The sequence below is a fragment of the Megalobrama amblycephala genome, linkage group LG10, assembly GCF_018812025.1.
Source record: "Megalobrama amblycephala isolate DHTTF-2021 linkage group LG10, ASM1881202v1, whole genome shotgun sequence".
NCBI lineage: Eukaryota > Metazoa > Chordata > Actinopteri > Cypriniformes > Xenocyprididae > Megalobrama > Megalobrama amblycephala.
Window position 1 is genome coordinate 33,133,893 of NC_063053.1, and position 12,371 is coordinate 33,146,263.

At 39.3% G+C, this 12,371-nt stretch overlaps 1 protein-coding gene across 5 annotated transcripts in view; it reads left to right on the top strand.

The window, feature by feature from the left end:
- The window catches only part of pde10a (phosphodiesterase 10A), a 145,718-nt gene that overhangs the window by 110,467 nt on the left and 22,880 nt on the right, over positions 1-12,371 (top strand). For all 5 annotated transcript variants that reach the window (XM_048205811.1, XM_048205807.1, XM_048205809.1 and 2 more), the window contains exons 5-11: positions 5,519-5,568; positions 6,349-6,489; positions 7,950-8,105; positions 9,352-9,402; positions 10,364-10,422; positions 11,054-11,105; positions 12,081-12,223. In XM_048205811.1, the coding sequence (XP_048061768.1) occupies positions 5,519-5,568; positions 6,349-6,489; positions 7,950-8,105; positions 9,352-9,402; positions 10,364-10,422; positions 11,054-11,105; positions 12,081-12,223 (652 nt within the window). The remainder of the gene's footprint in view (positions 1-5,518; positions 5,569-6,348; positions 6,490-7,949; positions 8,106-9,351; positions 9,403-10,363; positions 10,423-11,053; positions 11,106-12,080; positions 12,224-12,371) is intronic.

A 12,371-nucleotide genomic window follows, 5' to 3' on the forward strand; every position in this document is an offset into this window, starting at 1 on the left:
GGAACATGAAACAAGAAACCAAAAACAAAAACCAGAGAACACGAAGAACCAGGGCTCAGACTCAAGGGTGACATTCACAGTGAACCACAAGAACAGACAGAAACAACTCAGATTAAATACACAGACACTAATGACAAAATAACAAACAGCTGAGTGCAATGATGAATAGTGATTAGTCCGGGGAGTATGTATGGGAAATGTAGTTCATGAATAAGGTGAAACAGAGAGTCCGGGAAGGAGTGCCCTCTAGAGGCTGAAGGGCACTCTCACAGGTGATCGTGACATTACCCCCCTCAAAGGAGCGGCTACCAGACGCTCCACCAGACAACAAACAAAAACACAAAAAACTCAGGAGGGAGGTGGACCGGAGGAGGATCAGGGGGAGGGATGGTGGGCCAGATCCCGGGTACCTCACTGAACACCAGGGCGGTGCTGGAGGAACTGACCAGGCGGGCGCTGGCAGGCTTGGAGTCCTGGCTGATTGCCAGGGTGGTGCCGGAGGAACTGACCAGGCTGGTTCCAGTGGGTCTGGAGTCCTGGCTGATTGCCAGGGTGGTGCCGGAGGAACTGACCAGGCGGATACTGGCAGGACTGGAGTCCTGGCTGATTGCCAGGGCGGTGCTGGAGGAACCGACCAGGCCGGTTCCAGCGGCTCAGACGGCCCGGGCAGTGGCGGCAAGACAGAAGGCTTGGATGATGGCGGCAGGACAGAAGGTCTGGGCGGCGGCGGCGGCAGGGCTGTCGGCGGCGGCAGGGCTGTCGGCGGCGGCAGGGCTGGCGGCCTGGGCGGCGCCGGCAGGGCAAGGCGCTTCGTTGGCGCCGGCAGGGCAAGGCGCTTCGTTGGCGCCGGCAGGGCAAGGCGCTTCGTTGGCGCCGGCAGGGCAGTCTCTATGGTTGGAGGGTCTTGCAGATCGGAGGAAGCCCTCTTCCTCCTTCTCCTCCGCTTACGAGGGTGAGGCGGTGGCTCACCCAAACTGGACTCACTGGCTGGAGCGGGCTCTGGAGCGGACTCACCGGCTGGAGCGGGCTCTGGAGTGGACTCACCGGCTGGAGCGGGCTCTGGAGTGGACTCACCGACTGGAGCGGACTCTGGAGTGGACTCACCGACTGGAGCGGGCTCTGAAGTGGACTCACTGACTGGAGCGGACTCACTGACTGGAGCGGACTCACTGACTGGAGCGGACTCACTGACTGGAGCGGACTCACTGACTGGATCGGGCTCTGGAGTGGACTCACTGACTGGAGCGGGCTCTGAAGCGGATTCACTGGCTGGAGCGGGCTCTGAAGCGGACTCACTGACTGGATCGGGCTCTGGAGTGGATTCACTGGCTGGAGCGGGCTCTGAACTGGACTCACTGGCTGGAGCGGGCTCACTGACTGGAGCGGCCTCCGGGCCTTGACGTCCGAAGGAAGCCTTCTTCCTTCTCCTCCTCCTCCCTTTACCGGGGTGAAGCTGAGGCTCAGTGCCCACCTCCCCTGTGACTTCAGAGACGGATTCGTGATCTGGAGCATGCACACTGCCTGGTTGACTTGGTGAGGCCCAATCTACCCGATGGCGGAGATAGGCGGCGAATCTCCAGAAATCCAAGTCCTGTAGCCCTTCCATCTCACACTGAGGTAGAGGATCATCAATGCAGCCATTAAAAATATCCTTCAGCGCTGCATCGTTGTACCTCAGCCCCACCGCCATCGTCCAAAAGACCGTGGCGAAGCATCCTACCTCTTCTCCCTCCTGGCGTAGAGCCATCACCGCCCCAAGCAATGCCACACGCTCCCCGCAAGTGGCTGGCCGAAGAATCCTCATGCTGCTGGATCTTAAGTTGTGGTTCATTCTGTCACGGATCGCGAAGCAAACAAATAGATCCAAGTGCAGCAGAAAAGGTGTTTATTGAGGGTAAATCCAAAGGGCGTAATCCAGGTACTGGCAGGGGTCGAAATCCATAAAAAGCAGTCCAAACATAAAACAAGGAACATGAAACAAGAAACCAAAAACAAAAACCAGAGAACACGAAGAACCAGGGCTCAGACTCAAGGGTGACATTCACAGTGAACCACAAGAACAGACAGAAACAACTCAGATTAAATACACAGACACTAATGACAAAATAACAAACAGCTGAGTGCAATGATGAATAGTGATTAGTCCGGGGAGTATGTATGGGAAATGTAGTTCATGAATAAGGTGAAACAGAGAGTCCGGGAAGGAGTGCCCTCTAGAGGCTGAAGGGCACTCTCACAGGTGATCGTGACAGGGACTTTGTTTTATATTATAAGTAACCTGCTCTGTCTTGTCTGTCTACGTGTTGTCAGTGTCCTCTTTGCTCCGTGATGTATTTTACACTGCATGTGGGTGACAGTGCCATAGCTTGTCGGACAAAGCAACAGTAACTAAGGGGGGTGGGTCTTTGCGGGTCTTTGTCCATTAACTTAAATAGTTGCTAGATGTTCTCCCAGCTGAAACTTTTCAACATTTCTTGCTTTTTCAGCCATTTGTTGCCCCTGTGCCAACTTTTTTGAGACCTGTAGTAGGCATCAAATTTGAAAGGAGCTCATTTTGTGGAAAAAAATTTGTAAAATTTCTCCGTTTAAACATTTGTAATGTTATCTGTGATCTATTGTGAGTGAATAAAATATTGACTCATGTGATTTGAAAGTCTTTTAGTTTTCTTTTTTTTTTTTTTTTCAAATTCGGGTTGTATATCTGTTTCCAGGCTTTCTTTAGTAATTTCACTTGTCTAAGAAAATTTATAAAACTCAAAATATCATTCTCAAACTTACACTAGAACATGGTAAATCTGACGACCTTCACTTTCAAGTCCAGTGATTAGGAACGTGTTATATGCTAAAATAAAAATATAATTTGCTAGTTAGTTCACATGCATTTTTTCATATATTAAGTTTGAAATAATTAAGACTTTTTAACACAATGTTTTTGAAAGAAGAAGTCTGAATTTATCTGATCAAAAATTCAGCAAAAACACTAATATTATGAAATACTGTATTACATTTTAAAATAACTGTTTGCATTTTAAAATATTTTAAAATGTAATTTCTTTCTGTGATCAAAGCTGAATTTTCAACATCATTAATCCAGTCTTTAAGGTCACATGATCCTTCAGAAATCATTTGAATATGCTAATTTGCTTTATTATTACTGATTTTCTTAATTATTATCAGTTATTATTTGTGCTTAATTATTAATAATGGTTCTTATTATTGTTACTGCTGAAAATTGTTTTTGCATATTAATATTTTTGAGGAAACTGATTTCCTTTTCCTGTTTTATTTTTCAGGATTCTTCAATTAACTGAAAGTTCAAAAGAACAGCATTTATTTGAAATATAAATCATTTAAAATAATTATAAATGTCTTTACTGTCACTTAAATCAATTTAATGTGTCCTTGTTGAATAAAAGTATTAATTTCTTTTTTTTATCTTACCCCTGACTTTTGAATGCTAGTGTATCACGTTTTCCACAAAAATCTGAAGCAGCACAATTGTTTTCAACACTGATAAAAATCAGAAATGTTTCTTGAGCAGCAAATCAGCATATTAGAATTATTTCTGAAATATCATGTGACACTGAAGACTGGAGTAATGATGCTGAAAATTCAGCTTTGATCACAGGAATGAATTTTACAATATATTCAAAAAGAAAAAAGTTAAAGTTTTTAATGATTTTAAGTTTTAAATGATAATAATATTTCACAATGTTACGGTTTTACTGTATTTTTCATCATCATAAGAATTTTTCATAAGAATTACACTTTTTTCCACAATTGGAGCTCTATTCTATAAAATGACAGATCTCAAGCTCCTAAAAGGACAAATACTATAACCACTAGAAAGGCACCATAAAAACAGTCCACATTCTGCACTACATTCCAAGTCTTCTAGACCATACCAGAGCATTGTGTTATATGGACTGATTTTATGGTAGGTATTTTTACATTTTACTGATATTAAACTGTGTAAAAGAGCGGTGTAAAAATACTTCAAAATGATTTACTATTTGCCATATACAACACAAAAGACAAATTATAATGTAAGAAGTATGCTGGTGGGTTTATGGTGTGGAGTGTTGCGGACCAGGTGTGATGGGCCGCTGTGTGCCAGAAAGTCCAGGTCCACTTTTTAGCCCCAGTCCATTCCTAGTAGAGAACCTTACAGATGAAGGTGTTGTGAATCCAGATTAAAAGGTCTAAATATGGGTGTTCCCCATCTCTCTCCTTCGCACACACGCTGATTGAGCAGTGCTCAGCCTGTCACTTCCCATCCACCCACACTTCATCTGAATGCTGCAGCACTGCAGAGCACTGGGATTCAGTCCGGCCCCCTGCATGTCTCAAACACCAGCACTAGCCACCGCATGCCAAACTGAAGCGTGCGCTCAACAGTTTCAGAAATTAACTTTAATATTTGGATATGGATTTTTATGAGGTACCGAATTTGTTTTTCCACTCTATAACAGTTTATATAACTATATATAACAGTGTTCAAATCAGTTTTCAAAAAGTATGTCAAATACTTAATTAAATCAGTTAAGAAATAAATTCTCAATGACTATATTTCCATCCACCTATTTTTCTGTGCATAAAAAAATCGCATTAAAAAAATGCTGGATGGAAACACCAAGTCGCGTATAAATTCTAAAAATGCACTTTTTATCTGCATAAACTACGATGGAAACACATTTACCGAATAAATCCCTCGATGCGCAACAAAATCTCACGTGACTTTGCCTCAACAGTGGATGTGATTGGATAACTGGACCAATCACATCGCACAGCATCTCAAATGTTGGTTTGGTAATTCTGAAATGCCTGAGCCAAAGTCTGTCATCATATTAATTTGATATAATGACCTTCAAGAAGTTTCCCACATGATTGCGTTCACAAACACCAGCATCCAAACGCAAGATAACATGACAGCGTTTATTGCGTTTCATCTGCTGCTCTGAGGTCATAAGTCATTTATGATTTATTACAGATATTTTGCGCCAAATTCCCAGGAAATGATTCTCTTGAACACATGGGATGGAAACGGTGCTTTATTCGCAAATGTTTTATGTGATATTCCAATTTTGCAGATAAATTCTCAACTTTGAGTGGAAACATAGCTAAAGGGAATTAAGTGATATAGCTTTCAGATTAGAAGACTTTAACTACTTTTACTACTTTAAGTGGTAATTTTACCCCAAGCCCTGGCTAATTTGTGACCTTGGTTCAAACACTCATTCAAAACACCCCTCTTCTTTTACATTCTTTTGGTCCTTTGGAAAACTTGGATCTTCTTCAAGTGCAAGAATTATTATATCTGTTAAAAACATTAGCCATGTGTATTAGCACTTTGCTTTTCATTTTCCCCCCTAGAAATGCCATGTTGAATCTCTGGGCCCTTTTTGTATCCAGTTAAATTCTTTGGGATCGTACCATTTTGAATGTACATGTCTAACACATGATACAGTACATCATCCTTATTTATTTATTTATTTATTTTCCTTTTTTTTTTTCACAGCCACAAAAGCTGATGGATTTGCACTTTACTTCCTTGGAGAATGTAACAATGTAAGTATTTTCTGTTCTGATGGGGTTGATAAATGTTGAAAAGTGTACTGACACTGAGAAATATACTCAAACTGTATAGTCATTAAAAACTTGCTTTAAGGAAGGATGAAGAATGGAAATCTTTTAGTGACTATTTTATATTTTAGACTCTTCAAAGAAGCCAGTTTTTGCTTAGATGCTTCAATTAAACTAGGAACAATCTATATTTTGTCAGCAAAACTAATTTCGAAGCACTGAAGCATTAGAGGTCTTAAGATCATGAGAAACATAAACTCAGCCAAGTGAGTCCAAACCTTTGATTGGTCATGTACATGTTCTGTTTGTCTCAAAATGGCCTGGAATTTCTATAGCATTAAAACACTCAAGACCCCTGATATGTTCATTTCCTCTCTTTTATCCACTTGAGTGGTTTTGCTTGGATGGCTAGTATTGTGACCAGTCTAAGTTAGAAAAGGCTTCTCTTTTGCCTAATCTGTTTTATTTTGTGGAAAGTAATGGATTGATAAACCAATCTTGGTGTTTTTATTTTTAATCATTCATCTGTTACTTTCATTTTAGAATTATATAACTGTCCACTTTAAGTCTTAAGTTTAAATGTAATTATTTTGCATCTTAATAAAAGTATTGTTAACCGTTTTTAGGCAAGTGCTGTTTTTTATCAGTGATAGGAATGTATAATGAGATTTTTAAAGTACAGACAAATATTATAGTTACAGTGATGAATCAAGATGTTTTCTTTAACGTCATGCTGTTTTGTTGATGTTTCTTTCCCTGTCACAGAGTTTATGTTTGTTCACTCCGACGGGGGCAAAAGAGGGGCTTCCTGGGCTCATCCCCTCTGGTCCCATCACGTTTGGGACCACCATCGCCGCTCACGTTGCAAAGACACGCAAGACACTACTAGTAGAGGACATCATGGGGGTGAGCCACATGCTGTTTTCACTCTTTTCCAAGATCCTCAAATTTTTTATTTCACTACAGCTCAAATTGACAGTATTTACACTAATAATTCCTTTAATTTTTTATGGTAAATTGTGCTATTTCAACTACTAATGTATATTTTGTCAAATTATCTAAAGTTGATGTGAAATTTGTCACTACACCGAATGTGTCATGCCACGTCCAGTTTGTCATACACTGGGAACATCTTGAATGTTCACTAACACGGACTATTCAGCTGTGACCTTGTGGCTACGCTTCAGCAACAGTTAAATGATAGTAAAATATGTTATTATTTTCATAAGAAATCCTTTGGTAAAAAGACTGACTTTGCATGGCAAATAACAAAATAGTTATTTTAGAGCAGAGTTTCTTAACTGTTGGAACGTGACCCAAAAGTGGGTTGCAAGACCGTTTTGAGTGGGAGTGGGTAGTCAAAGAAACAACAACAACAAAATCTAATTTCTTAATGTTTTTCTGATGCGAGACTTTTATTTAAAAAAAAAAAACATGCGTGAAAGTTGCTGACTCCTCTGCAAAGACTCTTCTGTTAGAAAAAACATGTCCATTTCACTGCTACATTTCCATTGTTTTTCTATGTATACGTGCTAGATGGATGTGTTTGACTGTTGCACATGCATCTTTTGCAGTGTAATGACACGTACATGACACAGCGTTCTAAAAATGTGGCGCTCAGGTTAAAAGAAGTTAAACTTTTAAAAACCCCATCTTTAGACCTTGCAGGGTTTTTTTCCTTTCCACTGACCTGCATCTCGCATTGTCCTGATTCAGTATCTGCTGTCAGATGAGATGATGTCTGGCTATATGTCAGAGTCATTATAGAGTGGTGCAGGGATGACGTCAGAACCCAGAAGACTAATTCACCGCTGATTCCATCGAGATTTTCCTATGGGGTTTTATAATGGGATTTTTCAGTTTATAAGTAAAATAATGCATGTGGTAAACATAACTTGATGATACTTGTTCTACAATATAAATTACACACACCCATACCAAAAACGTGAATTGTGAAGCAGTTATGTTTATTTATTTTTGAAAATGTATGTTTTAATAAGTAACTAGATAAGACAGTTTGATGTGCATTCCATTCATCAAAATCTGTGTCCATATGTCAAATTCCTAAAAATGTAGGTCACGACTTAATGACCAATTGAGAAACAGTTGTTTCAATATGTAACAAATAAAACTCTTATTTTTATTATTCATATTAATATTATTCTACCTCAAAATGTTTTTCAGGCAATATAGAAAAAGTGTAAAAATGATCACTTATGATAATGTTGTAATATTTAGAGACTGATTGATTGATTGATTGATTGATTGATTGATAGAGTGTACTTACAGACTTGGGGCGGTTTGAAGAACACACCCCCTCCCCCTTTTCCTGAGTGATCCCTGTGTGCTCTTTTTTTCCCCTGTAGGACGAGAGATTCCCTCATGGCACAGGGCAGGACTCAGGGATCCGTGTACATTCTGTTTTGTGTCTACCCATCCTCACCGCCATCGGAGACCTCATCGCTATCCTGGAGCTGCACCGCCACTTGGGCAGAGAGCCCTTCAACCTCAGCCACCAGGAGGTACTCTAAGGGAGAAAGTGCTATGGCTGTGCTCTCAATTCTTTTAGCCAGGCTGCACTTTTTCCTCAGGGCTATTCAAGGAATGTTTTAGGTTGCTTTCAATGTAATGTCTATGGATAACACCTGTGGGATACCTCTATTACCACATTTAATATTTTGACAAATGAGAAATTTATAATTTATAATTTCACAGTAGTGTAAAAAAATGGACTGAGTCTGAACTTTCAGTCTATCTATTTCAGATAAACCAACCCCTTAATTGCACATACTGTAAAAACAAAACAAACTATAATTGGCCGCTTCACATGTTGGTCAGTCAGTCTCTTCATGTTTAAAGGTACAGTCACATTTACTGTTGTTCGGAGAATTTTCATAGGTGTAATCCAGTCATTTCCATAGGAATCACAGCGATTTTGTATTTTGCGTGAGGGATGCAAGAGTTCCCAACACAGATTTTGCAACGAGTTCAGGTTTTTCACAGTTTAGCCAAGTTGACCTACAGAAAACTGCTTGGTTTGAAAGTGACTTCTGTGGTAGCTGTGGTTTTTACATTGCTACACTATTGACAACGTACAATGGACCTTTTTTCAAGAAAAATAATGCCGAAATTTCAGTTATTTTAAATGAGTGGTCCTGTCTTGTTCAGTACAAGCTGCAATATGGACAAGCTGCACTCATGCAATCCCATAATGCACCTCAATAACATGTGTACAACTGATGGACACTCAATACCCATGCCCTGTGAGCATTGCGCCAACAGTGTTGCCAATTTAGCGATTTTGTCACTAGATTTAGTGACTTCCTCACCCCTTTTGAGACTATTTTCAAAAGTTTATGGGCAAATCTAGCAACTTCTTGGACAAACCTTATTTAGATTTTTATTTTGCCCACTGATCTATAATCATTTTTATATAGATTAATGAATTTGCCATTACGATGTCATCTAGTGACATTTAGCTACTAGTTTTAGCTACTTTCAATCAGATCAGGTGTGTTTAGTGATTAGTGATTTGTGATTAGGGATTGAGATAAAATTTGCAGGATTTTGGCCCTCCAGGACCAGAGTTACCTAGCCCTACTCTAAAATTCAGAAAATAGTAACAATAAATGTGTATTGTATTAAAATTTTGGCTAACAAGACATTCAACCATCAAGCGAGGCCCACAGAACTATGAAGTTCTGCCTGTTTGTGGAGTGCTGGAGGTGCGCGTATTGCATCTTTGGCTAAATGTACCCTGTTTTTTAGGTTGCAACAGCAAATTTGGCCTGGGCATCTGTAGCCATACATCAAGTTCAGGTGAGTATGTTTGAGAAAAACAATGTGTTGCTTAAACCTTGCTTGTTGTTGCAGATCGACAGTTTGAGTTATGTTGCATAAGCTGTTTGATTTGGTTGTACACACATGTTTTGATTTTTGTAATCCACTGTGTGCATGGATCAGGCTGCTGGTGGGCCCAGTGTAAGCAACCAGACCACACATTAAACACACCCTCGTCTCAGGAGGTGCAATTAATGACAACGCAGTCGTGTTTGTAGATAAACGATTGTACGACGTGAATGACAACACTCTGGGCTTTAATGTCCCTGTGCATCACAGAGCTCTTTGGGAGTAAATCTCTCTGTGGGACACAAACCTTCTCAGAAGTTAGGTAACCATCAGAACATGGTCACGATGAGCATAGTAGACAAGAAACACCATAAGTAACACATTTTAATAAAAGGCCTTAAAGGAATGTATCACAACTGAATCATTATTTAATCAAATTCTGAAGAAATTTACACAGCTCTTTTACATACAACAACAGCTCTTAGTGACTAACTGTACTGCTCCACATATTTCTCCTTTTAGTGTTCTACGTATTAAAAAAAAAAAAAAATCATATGGTTTTAGCATGAAGGGGTGAGTAAATGATGACTGAATTTTTTTTTTTTTTTTAGATGAACTATTTCTTTAGGGTGTGTTCAGCTGGCAGTTCTGCTGTCATCTTCTAACCCTCTAGCCGAATTATGTATTATTATATGTATTATATATTATAGTTTTATTTCTATGTAGATCAAAAGACATTTTCTAGCAAAAAAAAAAAAAAAGAACAAGTTGATGGAGAATGAAGCAGTGAAGTATTATAAGCATTTTACACTGAGATTATAAATCAAATTTTTTTTTTGGCTGGTGATCAACATGATCAGTTACACGTGGAATTCACTTAGAGAATCATTTCTTCAAACTTCCTGTTCCTCTTTTTTTTTTTTTTTTCCAGGTCTGCAGAGGTCTCGCTAAACAGACGGAACTCAATGACTTTCTCCTAGATGTGTCAAAGTAAGCAAGTTTATGCTTATGTTTAAGTGTGTATTGATGGAATCTCAAGAAATGTGTTTAGTAACGTCAGGATGATTGATTGGCACACAGCTAGCCAATAAAATTTTAATGCTTGAAAACCGCCAAACTAACCCCAAACCAGCCCAAATTTTGCCCACCCTCCCAAACCAGTTTTTACCCTCACAATCAAATTCAAAACCACCCAATCTGGCAATACTGGTCCTCACACCAAAAATGTTGCTAAAAAGAATTTTTTTTTGCTAAAAATAAGTCCTTTAGCATTGTGACATTATTTTTATGAAAATTAGGCATTTACAGTAATGTATAGGCAATATGTTTAATTACCATGAAGTCATAATGCAAAAAAAAACCAACTTAATCCTAAAAATTTTTTTTATCTTAAACCCTTCCAATATCCTTTTGATTTTTGTGTTAAATGTACCCTGATATGTGTTCTTGAGATTCCTTTAAGACCTTCTCCTTCTACTGTTGAAATATTTCAATGTTTATTGGCAATTAACATTATAATAAATAACCAATGTTATAAAAAATACATGCATTTATGTTATACTGTATCATATGTGTATACCTTTCAAATGACAAATGTTTCCCTCTTTTCAATTTCAAACAGAACATACTTTGACAACATAGTGGCAATAGATTCTCTACTTGAACATATCATGGTGAGTAGATTTTCCCTCTCTCATTTGGGTCACATGCTTGGTCATGAGGCCAAACATGCTGTTCTTCTGTCGCTCATCTGTGTCACCATCAACGCCAAAGAGATTTGTGCTATGAAAGACCTTCTCTCATTTGTTTGCCATGTTCTATGATAACCCCCACAAGTCACTGCTCACCCTACCAGCCTTTGGGCTTGTTGTTAAATGTTCTTTTTCACATTTACTCACATGTTTGTGTTCTCTAGGTCTCACTCGCACACACACGCACACACACAGAAACGCAGATATTCATACAAAACCATTGGCCCCCTCATGTCTCTGTCCCCTCCTTCCTGTTGAGCAAAGCAGCACAGGAAGTGATTCAGTTAGGTCAGGGAGAGGACAGGCAGTCCGTCTGACACCGCTCTAGCATTTCTCTGAGCTCTTGGCTTCCCTCTCAGGGATTAATTCAAATATTACCTCCGGTTTTGGATGTGCTTGGAAATATTGAAGTAGCTAAACGTCTTTCTTAGTTTCAAGAGATTTCTCACTTGTCAGCAGTTTCATAAAGCAGAAGTTTATCTTGGAGGGGATGAGAAGCAATGTGTGACCAAGTTGTGAAATCCAGAGGGAAGAACAAGTTCCTCAGTTGCTAGTCTCACATAGACGCATGTATAGTGGTCGACCGCAATGGGAGTTTTTCATAATGCAGATATATGTACAGTACTCCATGAATATAATGACAGCAAATGAAATGTACACTTGAGATTAACACATATTTTAAGATTTATTCATACATTTCGAAACATAATATATTATCCATCAACAAGGCTGACAGTAGATTAATATAAATAACAAAACATATTATGTTTAATAATATGATATGAACCACACTGACATGGTAATGCTGTTAAAATGAATTCTTCCAAAAATATGCATGTGTTGCATTGCGTTGTGGAGAAATGTCATTAAGGAAATGCCTGTTTATTTGTGTTCCAGATATATGCAAAAAACCTGGTTAATGCCGACAGATGTGCGCTTTTCCAGGTGGATCACAATAACAAAGAGCTGTACTCTGACTTGTTTGATATTGGGGAGGAGAATGAAGGGAAACCTGTCTTTAGGAAAACCAAAGAAATTAGGTGAGCACCCACAATTCCTCACTCAGTCATGTTTGATTCTTTACATCCTCGTAACGTAATTGATTTATGTAAAAATAGTTGGAGAATAATGGAGATTAATTGAAGAACTGAATCTCTGACTGTTGACTGTAAATCAGTACAGTATCAG